The sequence below is a fragment of the Penaeus monodon genome, chromosome 7, assembly GCF_015228065.2.
Source record: "Penaeus monodon isolate SGIC_2016 chromosome 7, NSTDA_Pmon_1, whole genome shotgun sequence".
Classification (NCBI taxonomy): Eukaryota; Metazoa; Arthropoda; class Malacostraca; order Decapoda; family Penaeidae; genus Penaeus; species Penaeus monodon.
The window spans coordinates 6058749-6073748 of NC_051392.1; the positions used below are offsets into that span (position 1 = coordinate 6058749).

Sequence of the window (15000 nt, forward strand, 5' to 3'; positions counted from 1 at the left end):
CGGCGAGGCCCTGTGCATGGCGATGGGCGGAGGGGGGGGGGGGGTAGGCAAGCAAGAAGGCAGGGGTGGGGGGGGGGGACACACACAGGTCGCGTGGGTTTGGGACTGGCACACACTTGCACGGACTCATGTCGATACACACACGCAATCTGGTGTGCACACACACACACACACACACACACACACACACACACACACACACACACACACACACACACACACGTAAATTCATATATTCAAACATAAACACACACACACAGACATCTACACAAAATTAACAATACACAATACATAATAAAACATCACAACAACAACAACAACAACAACAACTCAACTCATCTCAAACACATGCACACACGCATGCACATACATTCCCTTGGCTTCATGACTCTGTAAAGGTAATCCAATAGATTCTTGAAGATGGCATCAACGTAGACGAGAGCAGAAAGAGAGAGAGAGAGAGAGAGAGAGAGAGAGAGAGAGAGAGAGAGAGAGAGAGAGAGAGAGAGAGAGAGAGAGAGAGAGAGATGGCTGGGGAGGGGATGGGGGCTAGGAACGGGGTAGGTAAAAGGGAAGAAAAGGTCATGGGGTTCGTACGATAAGCTGCGAGAAGATGGGGAAAGGTAAGAAAAAATAGGGAGGGGAGAGGAGGAGAAGAGAGGAGAGGTGAGAAAAGGAGAGGTGAGAAAAGGAGTGGGGGAGAGGGGAGGTGAGGAAAGGAGTGGGGGAGAGGAGAGGTGAGGAAAGGAGGGGGGAGAGGAGAGAGGGAAGGTAATTGGAGGAGAGGAAGGAAAGTGGAGGGAAGTGGAGGGGAGAAGAGTGAAGAGGAGGGTAAGAGAAGGGGAGGGGAAGAGAGAGGAGGGGAGAGGAGAAGAAGGAAGTAGGGAAGGTGGGGGAGAGGAGGAAACTAGAATGAATATCTCATCCCCCTTTCCTTGTAAAATAATGCAAGAAAACTTATAATAAAAGGAAGAAGAAAAAAAGGGGAAAAGAAAAAACAAGTGAGGAAAAGATTGTCGACTTCTCGAAGCTTCTCAGAAAAGAGAGACGGGGAGGGGTGGGGAGGGGTGAGGGCGAGGGGGAGGGGGACGGGGAGGGGAGATAGTAAAGGTGATATGAAGGAAGGGGAGAAGAAGGGGAAGATGGGGAGGAGGGGAGGAGGGGGAAGAAGAGAGACTCTAAAGGGGATATGGAGAAGGGGGTATCAGAGGGGAGGGCTAGGGAAGGGTAGAGGTAGCGGGTAAGGGGTAGGGGGTAGGGAGGGACGTGGCACTGCCCCTCGCTGGTGCCACCTCCCACGCTCTCCTCGAATCCCGTTTCAAATGACTCGCTAATGGAAATCGTTTGGCAGGCGTGTCGATTTCTGGGGTCAAATGAGGTCGAGGCTGATTTAGAAAATGGCTAATATTACTGCTATTCTCGCTGCGCCTGGTTTCAATACTACTACTTTCGCTATCGATATTGATATTGCCACTATTTCCGGGAATACCCCACTAACCAGAGTGAGATATTACCACTAGTAATATCTCACTCATACTACTAATAGCATAATCTTACTATCAATATTACGATTTCTACTAGTACTACTTCTCATATATTTAAACCAATGCTACCCACAACTATTACTACTACTAGTATTAACATAATTTAAATGGGACAAAACCGTTAAACGTAAAATAGAATTCATTATAGTGAAAACAATAATGGAAATAAAGAAATAATAATCAACAACAACAATAATAATAGCAACAATAATCATAATGATGAATGCTGAAAAATAAAAACAATAATGATAATGATAATTACAACAACAATAATAATAATTATAACTAATAATGACAACAACAAAAGCAACAACGACAATAACAACAATACCAACACCAAACAAAGCCGTAAATTCCCATCGAAAAAAGGACACACACACAGAACAAACAAGCACGAATCGACAACCAACCCACGCACAAACAAGTTACGTATTCCTACCGTGTCGCCATGAATAACTTAGCGCACGTAGCCGAACTGACGCAAGACCGGCGTCAGTTGTTGCGTAATGAATGACGTCACTCAATTTTCGGGGTTCCGAAGGTGGTTCGTTTGTTTGTTGTGTGTGTGTAAGAAAGCTTACGAAAATGAGAGAGAAAAGGATAAGTAAACATAGTTATCACGCTTGAGAAAGTGATAAAAGGGTGTGAAGGACACACAAAGAGACAGAGGAGAGAAAGAGATAAAAGGAAAGAGACTGGGAAAAAGGAGATACAGAAAAATAAATGAACAAAAGAAAGACATACGAAAAAGACAAAAAAATAAAAAATAAAAAAACAATAAAGATCAGATAAAAAAGAGATAAACAAGAGAGAAAGATAAAGAGAAAGACTATAACAGGCTGCCCCGCCCACTCCTGTCAAGTTCTATACTCTACAACAAACATCCATATGAGGGAGTGTTTGACTAGAAAGGGGAGGGAGGAAGAGAGGAAGGGAGAGGGAGAGGGAGAGGGAGAGGAAGGGAGAGGGAGGGAGGAAGGAGAAAGGGAGGGAGATGGAGGAAGGAAGAGGGAGGGGGGGAGGAAGGGATAGGGAGGGAGTGATGGAGGAAGAAAGGAACAGATAGAGATAAAGAGAGGAGTGAGAAAAAGAGAGAATTAGATAGATAGACAAATAGATAAACCGGTAGACAGATGCGAGTAAGGAAAGGAGAGACGATACGTGAGAAACCAAAAGGAGCCAAAGAAAATGAATGGGGAGAAGGAGAAAGACAAGAAGAATCGAGGGAGAGAGGTGAAAAGGAGGGGAGGTCGGAAGGTGGGGAAAACGAATTCTTATCCACTCATAATCTCTTCTCACTCCCCCACCCCTTCTCTTCCCCTCCCCCCCTCTCCACAGAGGCAGTGGTGAAGAGACGAGAGTAAGGGAAACGGGGGAGGGAGGGGGGTAGAGAAGGGGGGGGAGGGAAGAAGGGTAGGGAAGGGGGGAAGGGAGGGAAGGGGAAGGTAAGGCAGAGAGAGAATGAAGGTGGGGATGAGAGGGGGGGGTGGGAGGTGGCGACAGGGAGGGGAAGATGAGGGATGGAGGGTAGAGGGGGATGGAGGTGGAGGGAAGGGTAGATGGTGAGGGGTAAAGAAGCCAAGGGAGGAGGCAGATGGAGGAAAAAGACGAGGTGAGGCGGAAGGTGGAGGGCAAGGGGGCAGAGGGAGGGGGGAAGTAGGTGGGGGCGGGGGGCAGGAGGGGGAAAGAGGTGGGGGCGGGGGGCAAAAGGAGGGGGAAGGAGGTGGGGGGGCAGGGTGCAGCGGGAGGGAGGAAGGTGGTTGGAGGCAGGGGGGAGTTGGAGGGGAGGGAAAGGAGGTGGGGACAAGGAGGCATATCGAGAGGGGAAGGGGGTTGGGGGAGGGGAACAGAGGGAGGGGGAAGGTGGGGAGGTTGGGAGCGCGGGTTGTGATTAATGGCACAAAGACGAGGGATGGAATATCAATGTGGTGACGCGGAGGAAATTAGTTGTCAAGGTAATAACAATCATGAGAAAGAGGAATGGGAGAATAATGATAATAATGATGGTGGTGGTGGTGGTGGTGGTGGTGGTGGTGGTGGCAGTGGTGGTGGTGGCAGTGGTGGTGGTGGCAGTGGTGGTGGTGGTGGTGGTGGTGGTGGTGGTAGTGGTGGCGGCGGCGGCGCTGGCGAAGAATAACGATATAGAAAACCTGACAAAAAGAGAAAAGAAAACAACGAAAGCGAAAGAAAAGAAAAAAAGAAAAGAAAAAAAGAGACCTAAAGAAAGGCAATAAACTACAAAATAAACACACAAGAAGGACCGTTAACGCACGATTAAGTCGACCTCCTTCCGTTAACATCAACAAGAAAAACAAGAAAAAGCAACAACAAAAGATAGAGGATTATCTTACGGCCTTAGCAACAATAACAATACCAACATAACAATAACAATAACGATACCCTGAACGAGAAATGATGCTGATAACATAAACAGTCAAGAATGATCAAGAATAAGAACAAAGAAATAAACAAGGACAAAAACAAGGAATACAGAAAACTAACAAACAAAATTTAAGGACACAATAGAAAACAAAACAAGCACAAACAAACAAGAACAAGAACAAACAAACAACAAAGAAAAATGCATATAAACAAAACCAAGCAATAAAGTACGAGAACAATAACAAACAAATAAACAAGAATAAACAACGCCAGACCGTGCGTTTCTTCTATATACTGTTCTTATCTCCGACAAAAAGGATGTGAACGAAGCCCGTTTTCTTCCGATGAATAATGTAAACAAAGCCACCCAAGGTATCTTTAAGGGGTAACTGAAATATTATACAAAACGGGTCACTGCCCTTCTTTATTTGCATATCCACTGTGTTTATATATCTTGTAGGAATTTATCATGTCTTTTCTTTTTGTAATGTAAATAGGGACGGAAAGTGCTCGGAAACTCGATGTATGGCCATTGGTATATGTCAGCCCAAAGCGGAAAACTACTGGAAACTTCTTTTTCTTTTTACTGCAATATGATTTTCCATGAATATATGCATATGAATATATACATGTAAGCAACAGAGAGGGAAGGAGGTTGAGCAGGAGAAGGAGGAGGAGGAGAGGAAAAAAGAGTAAGAGAAAGAAAAAAGAAATGGGAGTGAGAAGGAAGGAAGGAAGCAAGGAAGGTGGGAGAAAAACAGAGTGAAAAAAAAAAAAAAAACTGGGAGGTGGAAAGACCCAAGAGCCAAAATTGAGAGCGATTCGCCTCCCTCCCCCCTCCCCCTGTCCACCCACCCTCCTCCCAACCCCCGCTCAGGCTCATGCACCTGCGTCCTTCACTGTCACCCCCTCTTCCTCCCCCAGCCCCCATCCCTCGCCCCATACCCTTCCCCCTTTCATACGAAAAGCGCCCAGTCATTCCATGGCCACATGCGTAGCTCATGACACAGTCGTTCTGTCCTTTGAGGGCATGACAATCCATGACGGTGCCTTGATCAGCCAACCAGTCCACCACACCGAAGCTCATGACAATACGGGTGTTATAAATAGACCACCGAACCGGTAACACCAGTCATGAGGAGTTAAGAAAATGGATGTAACTTAATGGTCTCTCTCTCTCTCTCTCTCTCTCTCTCTCTCTCTCTCTCTCTCTCTCTCTCTCTCTCTCTCTCTCTCTCTCTGTGCATGCGCGTGCATTGTGTGTGATTGAAGTGTGAATATGAATATGAGTATGAGTATGAGTGTGTGTGTGTGTGTGTGTGTGTGTGTGTGTGTGTGTGTGTGTGTGTGTGTGTGTGTGTGTGTGTGTGTGTGTGTGCGTGCGTGCGTGACTTATCTACTGGCTTATATAAACACGTATATGTGCACGAGTGAGCGTGAACGTGAGCGTGTGTGTCCGTATCTGTGTCAGGAATAACGCATACTTACAGCATTAAGGTCAGAGGAATGGAATGGCGAGTTCTGACAACATCAAGTCACCATCTTACCTGAAAAGAAAAAAGGAAAAAAAAAATGTAGACACACAATAACGATCCAAAATGGATACCTAATTTACATATATATGGACAATCAAATACATATTTGCTGAGTGATGATAAATCAAGTAATAATAATCAAAATATCAATCTTTTATCATCACCATAACGCTAACAATAACATGACATTAGTAATGCCAACGACCATAATAGCAATAACAACAACAATAACAACAACAACAATCACAGGAATATTACAAAAACGAACACAGTAATTACGGCCAACAGGAAACATTCCCGGTCATAAAGATACGCAACAATAACAAGATAAAGATAATTAACAGCTTTAAGGAACTTTTTTAAATCACATTTTCTAAAAATAAATAAATAAATAAATAAAGACATCCATAACAGACGCACACAAAAACACACACATGTATATACTTGCATGTGTACACGAACATTCACACACGTACATATTGTTTCCATAAAAAATGATATATAAATAAATACGCCCACACACGCGCGCGCGCACAAAAACACACACGTTTATACTTGCACGTGTACACGAACAGTCACACACATACATACTGTTTACATCATTCATTGATCCTTCCGAGAAAACAATTTTAAGTGGTTCCGGGAGAGGCGCTGCTAATATTTCCGTTTTTTAAAGAATAACACTCGCCTCTCGCTCCCCCTCCTCTCCCTCTGTCTGCCTGTCTGTATCTCTTGCTTGTTCTTTATCTCTTATCTCTTTCTCACTCTTTTCTTCTTCTTCATTTTTACATCTCCCTCTCACTTTCTCTTCCCCCCCTCTCTCTCTCTCTCTCTCTCTCTCTCTCTCTCTCTCTCTCTCTCTCTCTCTCTCTCTCTCTCTCTCTCTCTCTCTCTCTCTCTCTCTCTCTCCCTAATCCTAATCATTATCCTTACCCTTTCCCTCTCCCATCCTCCCCCTCACACGCACACACACAATGACACCTTCAACTACGCACTGAGCATAGTTAACACGGCATTACATCGCACATCCCCCTCGCCTACCGATCGATCTTTGCTATAATTCAAACGCGAGATCGCCAAACACCAACTCATACATCCAGTGACTCACATATAAACACGAAAGCGGGCGCAAGTGAGTCAACGAAGCCGAGATGACTCAAGAGCGACTCTCGGTGAGCCGAATCGGCGCGCGCGAGAGGGGGCCGCCGACGCATCACGTGAGCAGGACGCCCAGAATCGGGGGTAAAGTCTACGGTGTCGCCCGCCGCGCTTCACCTCTTCTCGTCTATTCTAGGAGGGGAAAGGTCACCCCGATATTCGTAGTGTATTTGATTATCTACACGTTTTCTTCTATTCCTGTTCTGACGGTAGTCGGGAGTAAAGTGGGAATAGTGGAGGATGAGGAAGAGGAGGTGGCGGAAGAGGAAGAGGAGGTGGGGAGGAGGAGGAGGAGGTGTGGGAGGAGGAAAAGGAGATGGGGGAGGAGGAAGAGAAGGTGGTGGAGGAGGAGGAGGAGGAAGAGGAGGAGAGAGGAGAGGAGAGAGGAGAGGAGGAAGAGGAGGAGGAAGAAGAGAAGAAGAAGAGAAGAAGAAGAAGAAGAAGAGAAGAGAGAGAGGAGGAAAAAAGAAAGAAAAGAAAGAAGAAGAAGGAAGGAAGAAGAAGAAGAGGAAGAAGGAGGAAGGAAGGAAGGGAAGAAGAAATAAGAGAAGAAAAAAGAAAGAAAAGGAAGAAGGCGAAGAGAACGAGAACAGAAAAAAGAGAAAGTAAGGGAAAAGGCACGAAAGTGCGACCACAGGAATCCAAGAGGACATCCCGAGACGAAGCAAGACAAACGTTATGTGATAACGAATTGCTGAAGACTCAAGACAGAATGCAATCACGACATGAACTGCCTTAATAACAATAGCGATTATAATGAACCTTGTTGCTGGCGATCAGGACGAGAATGCTTGCCGAAATTGTGAAATTATTACGAGTAATAAGATACCATTCAAAATAGTAGAACAGCTGAGGCAAAAAAATGCAGTAATAACCATAATGATGATAAGATAATGAGAATAAAAAATATATATATAATAAATAATTATATAAAAAAAAAATATATATATATATAAAAATATATAAATAAAATTATAAAGAAAAAAATATATATATACAATATAAAGTCAAATAACGAAAATGTAAAGATTATGATCATGATGATGATCAGTGATAATGATAATAATTTATTAAACAATAACAATAAAATAACAATCACTTTAACTTTAGCCATCAAAAACAAACAAACGCAATCACACAAACAAACAAACAAAACAGAAGCCATCACAAACGCATTAAAACAACAAGACAAAGGACGAAGGAAGAGATAAGCAATAATACAGATAATAACCATGAGGAAAAAAGATAATGACAGTGATTGCACCCCGCCCCCCCACCCCCAAAAAAAGTATAGGAATAAGAATGAAAACATCATGAATATTAGGAAGAATATTGTGAAAAATGACAAACGGAGGAAGACGATGAATGAAATTTATTGCGATTGACAGTGATGATGATGATAATATCGATAATAATAACAACAGGAATAATAACAGCCATTACCTTGATAATGACAACAACAATAATAATAATAGCAATAACAATAATAATAGTAATAAAATAAAACCACAACAACAACAAAAATAATAATAACAATAACAATAACAATAATAATGCCAACAACAATAATAGTAATAACAATAGAATCAATAACAGAAGAGAGGAACATAAAAAGACGAAGATGACGACAGCCAAAGAGAAGAACAAGAGAAAAGAAAAGAAGAAGACGAAAGAGATGAAGAAAGAGGAGGAGGAGGAGGAGGAGAGGAGGAGGAGAGAGGAGGAGGAGAGAAGACGAAGGAGATGAAGGAAGAGTAGGAATGACGAAAGAGAAGAAGAAAGAGGACAAGAAGAAGAAGAAGAAGAAGAAGAAGAAGAAGAAACAGAAAAAACTCTGTGTCTCCATTCCGCGCCGACAAAAGCGCATCGCGTGACCTTTGACCTGAACTCTGACCCCGTTTTGAGCTAATGGGTGACAAAGGTGACAAGGAGAGCGTAAGTCATTCACAATAATCCTTCCTCCCACTTGCATCTCCTACTCTTCCTCTTCTCTCTACCTCCTTCTTCAGTCTGTATTTTTCTACCTCCTCTCTTACCTCTTCCTCTATTCCCAATCTTCCATTTTCTCCCACTTCTTCCTTTCTTGCTCTTTTATTCTCATCTTTCAATATTCCATTTTACCATTTTATTTCTCCTCTTATTTCCATCAATCCTCTTCCTTTTTTCCCTCGTATCATTCCTTTAAAAATGCTTGAAGCAAGACGATCAACGCGCTAGAAATAACAATGCGTAACATCAACTCATCTGACGTGGCGTGTAACCAACCCAGTAACTGAGCAGATCACACACACAACCTCCGTCTTCTCGTCCTCTCTCTCTCACTCTCTCTCTCTCGCTCTCTCTCTCTCTCTCTCTCTCTCTCCTCTCTCTCACCCCGCCTCTCTCTCCCTCTCTCTCTCTCTCCTCCTCTCTCTCTCCTCCTCTCTCTCTCTCTCTCTCCTCTCTCTCTCTCCTCTCTCCTCTCTCTCTCTCTCCTCTCCTCCCTCTCTCTCTTCTCTCTCTCTCTCCCCCTCTCTCACCTCTCACCTCCACTCCCCCCTCCCTCACCACCCACACATCTCCTCTCTCATCACTCACTCTCTCATCTCTCTCCTCACCACTCACACCTCTCCCTCCGCCCCGCTTCCCCTTCCTCCCTCCCGCACATCTCCTCCTCTCACTCTTGCTCTCGTACGTAACTACCACGTCTCTGCTACCCAACCTCTACCTATACCCGCTCTTCTCCCACCTCTTCTCCCTTTCCTCTTCCGCGGGTGGAGGCCTCACGCTTCTCTCCTCAATGAGCATCTTGCAGTCTCTGACTCTCATTACAGTTACCTCTCGCGACGCAGGAGGTCGCGTCGGTCAATGTCTCATGGAATTGGGGGGGTATGTACGTGAAGCGGACCGGCTCGCCCTACGGATCCTCGGACGACGAGCAGAGTCGCGCACGAGGATCCGCCCGCACGAGGGAGGCAGTCACGAGGATGCAGGGCGGCGTCATAGGCGGCTGCTCGGCTCCTCCGAGCTGTACGGCTAAGCACATGAAGCGACGACGGAAGGAGAAGAACCGACGACACGGAGGACAGGAACAGAACAACACAGGCAGGAGACAGACAGGAAACACGATCATCACAAGAAACAGGGAGCGGATCAGCATCCCACACACGAAATCCTAAGCAACTATGGAGGTAGGAAACTACACGGTGCTGGGAACCAAACCGAAGACCCCGTCTCGCAAAAAGTGTGGCGTAGAGACCACACGATGCGAGTTTCATGAGTAGAAGAGGAAGAGGAACGAGGAAGGAGGAGGAAGAGGATTGGGAGTAGAAGATGAATAATTAAAGTTGATGAAGATGGAGGAGGAGGAGATGGAAGGGGAGGGGGAGGAGATGGAGGTGGAAGAGGAGGAGGAGGGGGAGGAGATGGAGGAGGAGGAGGAGGAGGAGGAGGAGGAGATGGAGGAGGAGGAGGAGAGGAAGGGAGAGGAGGAGGAGGAGGAGGAGGAGGAAGACTGAGAGTTGAATATGAACAGAAAACAGTAGATGAAGACGGAAAAGAAACAGACGAAAAAGGAGGAGGAAACGATAAAGGAAGATGAAGAGGGAAAGAAGTGAGCAAGGAGGAGAAGAGTGAGGAGGAGAACAAAAACAAAGAAGTCCATACACAGACAATAAAAGATACACAATTAAACAAAAATCATAAGTGAAAATAAATGCGATTCTCACGTTGCAATAAGAAGCCTGTCGACACCAAACCACCAGGAAGGAGGGTCTACCAAGGTCGGGGGGGGGGGGAGCAGAAGGCGTGATACGGGATGGGGGGAGGGAAGGAAAGGGGAGAGAAAAAGGACGAAGGAAAGGGAAGAGGAAAGGGAAGGGAAAGAGGGAAGAGGGAAGAGGGAAGAGGGAAAGGGAAGACGGATATAGGAAGCGAAGAGGAAAGAGGAAGTCAAAGAGAAATGGAAAAAGACAGAGGAAGAGAAAAGGGAAAGGATGAAGCAAAGAATAAGAATACGAAAGAGGAGGGCAAAGGAAAATGGAAAAGAAAGAGAAAGTGGAAGAGGAGGAGGGAAAGGGAGCGGGGCAGCGAAGTATAAGCATAGGAAAGGATAAGACCAGAGAGAGAGAGAGAGGGAAGGAAGGAAGAAAGAGACAGCAGAGAAAGAGAAGAACGGGGAGCACAGAGGAGAGAACGAGAAAAGAGAGAGGAAAGGGAGACGGGGAGAATCATGTAACCTTGACGACACAAAACCACAAGCACGGTACGGGGCGTGTGGTAGCGAGTGCGTGCGTTCGTGTATGTGCGTGTGTGTATGTGCGTGTGTACAGGGTGTTGGGATGCCAGTGCCAAGGTCATGACTGCACGGACGAGGCACTCACGAAGGGTACGAAGCAGCGCTGCCGCTTGCTACTCGAAGCTGTTGGAGAGGCGAAGGGGAGGAAGGTGGAAGAAGGTGGAGAGGGGTAAAGGAGTGGATGGTGGTGAATGAAGAAAGGTGGGGGGGAGTGGAGGAAGATAAAGGGATGGAGGATAGAGGGGGTGGAGGGGTGGGGAAAGGGTAGAGGGGAAAAGAGGGAGTGGAGGGGCGGTGGATGTAAAAAATGGAGGAGAGTGGAGGAGGGTAAAGAGATGGAAAGTGGAGGGGTCGAGGAGTGGAAGGGAATGGAAGAGAATGGAGGTGGAGGGTGGAAGAAATGGAAAACAGTCGGCGTTGAGGGAGGTGTAAATGGAGGGTGGAGGAGTGGTGGAGGGGGTGGAGGGTGGAGGAAGAGAGAACAGGATGGAGAAGAGAAGGATGGGAAATGAGAGGAAAATAAGGATAACATGACGAGAAAGGAGAAAGGGAGATAAAGGTAAAAACAGATACAAGAGGGAAAAGAGAAAGAACGGGGAGAGAAATAAACGAGAAAAATATATAAATAGAAGAAAGAAAGGATAAAAGGCAGCTAGAAATAAAGGGAGAGTGAAAGAGGAATAACGAAAGGGAACGGAATAAAGGGGAAGAATGAATGAAATATTCAACACAAGGAATAAAACAGTAATGTGCCGAAAAAGATAAAAACAGGTTTAAACGAAATGCAAAAACAAAGCAAGGAAAAAACGCATTAGAGGCAAATAACAAGAAAAAACAAATAAACAACAAACCGCAAACAATAAGGAAAAACAGTCAAAAGAGACAAAAACAAAGCAGCAACTCAACAACAATAAAACTAAAAAAAAAACGAAAAACAAATAAACGAAACAACAAATGCAAATACAAACAAACAAAGTAGAACGGAATACAACAAATAAAACAAGACAAAAACAAACACACAAACGGAAATCAAGAATGAATAGAAAAAAAGGGCAAAGGCACAAAATAATGATAACAATAATAAGAATAAGGGGGGAGGGGGCTGGAACTTCCCGTGTGACGTAACAGCACACCAGGCAATCACACACTTTTTCTTCCCAAGCAGAGGACGTCAGCGGCGGTCGCAAGCACGGTTCTCGCACGCACTTAGCGGGAAACGGCAGCGCATTTCCACGAAGATGAAAAGTAAGAAAAAAAGGAGGAAGAGGGGGAGGGAGGAAGAGGAGAAGGAGGAATGGTGGGAGTGGGAGATGGGGGGGAGGGAGGGAATTAGAGGGAGAAGGAGTGGGAGAAGGAGGGAAGGAGGAAGGGAATGAATGAGAGAGAGAGAGAGAGAGAGAGAGAGAGAGAGAGAGAGAGAGAGAGAGAGAGAGAGAGAGAGAGAGAGAGAGAGAGAGGGAGAGAGGGAGAAATGTAGCTTACCGATCACGGGAATTGAAAGGCCGCTAAAAAGGAATCATTTGGAGGGAGATCAATGGCGGAGTCCATCACAGGCCGAGAAGGCACAGCCCCCGACCTCCGTTTGTACCTCCGCCGACATGACAAAAGTCGTGAGTTACTAGCAGCTTGCAGTCAGGCAGATGGGGGCCAGGGAAGACGGGGGCACGGGGTGGGGTGGGGCATGGGGTGCAAAGAGGGTTACTCATGGAGAGATATAAACAAATATAGACATAGATTTGGCAACTGTGTGGGCCTGTGTGGAGATCAATACACGCGCGCCTTCAGAAGGGGCCCACGCGGGGAGCTCCACCAACCCGGGCCGCTCCAAGGTCAAGGTTACCCCCTTCCTCCACCTCCCTCACCCCTCCTCCTCCTCCTCCTCCTTTTCCCTCCGCAAGACCACCTCCCTGGAGCCCGACAGACATACGTGTCTCCTCCCGACGGGCGTCCTACGGCGTGTCCCAGGGGCGCGTGTAGGAGGGGCGCTCGTGCTACGGATCTGGCCGTACAAGGCATCAATGTCAGGTATGAATGTCACGCAGGTGGAAACGCGCGGATCGCCAGCCCGGGATTCAAGTTCAAGGCCAGGGGAGGCCGCGCACCGCCACCGCTCCGATTTGCCGCCCTTCCCTCCGCGCCTCTCGAAGTGCGTTGCCTCCCGCCGCGCCGCCATGCTCCTTCGGAAAAAATCGCTCGTATATACGGAATCTTCAACCTGGCTCTTCATCTTTCAACTTGGTGAGAAAAATCAATAGAAGCTCTGATTCTCGAAACGCCTGGCAACTCCCGCGCCTCGGTTGCAAGCACGGTGCCACATGTCTCAACCGCGGGAAACATTTCCTCTTCCCCGGCGTTGTTCCTGGAAAGTACCATTAATCTATTCACATAATGTCACACTTTCCTTGCCTGTCCCTCCGCCAAAGGAAGGGGCATTGCGGACTTCAAACGCCGTTTATTAATAGCCGTAAAACGTCTCTTTGGCAACCGCGCTCACCTCCAAGGAGTCCCGTACGAAGCTCTCTGTTATGTAAAGCGCCAATGACGTCATTCACCAAAGCTGTTCTTCTACTACTCGTGGCGATCATCGTAATCCACGATAAGACACAACGTTTACGATTCTGCGGAACGATGGCCGCGGATCTCAAACAAATCACGAACTGCTACTTCCCGGGGGGGATGCCCGTGTTATTTTTGTGCCATTCCCGAGCTTCCTACAAAGCCAATGTTTGGCTGCGTTGTGCGCCAACAAAGACAGTGGTAAACAGACCACACAACACCGTTCGGCTGCCACCAGGGGCTGCACTGACCACCATTTCGCGCCGATTTCCCTCCTGCGCCGCTCACTCGCAAGGCCGAACTCCCTGCACGCAGCCTCGGCCCTCGGATCGCCCTCGCCCGCTGCTGGTGCCAGGCGAAATACGTTCGATGTAGCCTGGTTCTGACGCGATGGTGGGCGTGGCCTGAGCCAACACGTGGTGAAACTCAACGTGACTCACCCTCCACGTGCTCGTAGTCTCCCTCCCGTTCCTCCCTCCCTCCCTCTCTCCCTTCTCCCTCGCCCCCACCTCTCCCGCCCCCGTTTCTTCCTCCCTTGCGTCTCCTCCATGCCAACCATCGAGGAAAAATGGCTGCCTGCTCGACCAGCCGCGATTATATAAGGAATTGTTAATTACGTTCCGGCAGTCAACCTCAAGTTACCCCTCCCCCCCCACTTTTCAGACCACTCCCTCACCCCCTTCACCCCTTTCCCCACCCCCACCCCACCCCACCCGCCCCGAGAGATCCACGTCACGATGCAGGGGCACCTTGTCACCTCCGTTGCAACCTTGAGAACAAACCCTTCATTACCAACCCTTACAGGTGAACTTTTGCAACACTTCCGTATGTGCAATCGATATCATGGCTTTTTTCCCCTCTCTCGATATCTCTCGATGCTGCGTTATCATCATTCCCCTCTCCCCCACCCCCTCCTCCCCCCCTCTCCCATAACGCACCATACACCTCATCCACCCCCTCCCTCTCCCTCCCTCCCTTCCTCGCCTGACTCCCTATTCTCTCTCGGTTAACTGATTTCTCCCTATCTTGCTGTTTGGCCGAAGCTCTCACAATAAACTCGTGTCTTTTTTGAACTGCCATCCTCGCGAATTTAGTCATACTCTCTCTCTCTCTCTCTCTCTCTCTCTCTCTCTCTCTCTCTCTCTCTCTCTCTCTCTCTCTCTCTCTCTCTCTCTCTCTCTCTCTCTCTCTCTCTCTCTCTCTCTCTTCTCTCTCTCTCTCTCTCATCTCTCTCTCTCTCATCTCTCTCTCTCTCCCTTTCATCTCTCTCTCTCTCTATCTCTCTATATATATATATATCTCACCCTCCTCCTCCTTATCTCCTCTCCGCTTCCCTTAATTCCGGCTCATTCATCCTTCCTTTCACTCTCTTCCCCCTTTCCTGCCCCGCCCTTCTCGTCCTTCCTCCCCTCCCCCTACCCCTTCCCCTACCCCCACCCCTCGCAATGCAGCTTACATAACCGGGAGAGGGTCGCTCTGCCTGCTCCCAAATATCACTATCTTGCGCTGCCATCGCCCGCGGATCACGTAAGGAGGCGCCTTCGGTTAC

At 47.2% G+C, this 15000-nt stretch overlaps 1 protein-coding gene across 2 annotated transcripts in view; it reads right to left on the bottom strand.

Moving 5' to 3' along the window:
- LOC119575010 (DNA-directed RNA polymerases I, II, and III subunit RPABC3-like) overlaps positions 1–15000 on the bottom strand; it is a 112370-nt gene that overhangs the window by 87620 nt on the left and 9750 nt on the right. The window contains exon 1 of one of the 2 annotated variants that reach the window (XM_037922325.1): positions 13390–13495. The exons of the other annotated variant lie outside the window; for it this stretch is intronic. Coding sequence (XP_037778253.1) covers positions 13390–13480 — 91 coding nt within the window. The 5' untranslated portion in view covers positions 13481–13495. Of the gene's footprint in view, positions 1–13389; positions 13496–15000 lie in introns of those variants that run through there. 2 annotated transcript variants of the gene reach the window in all.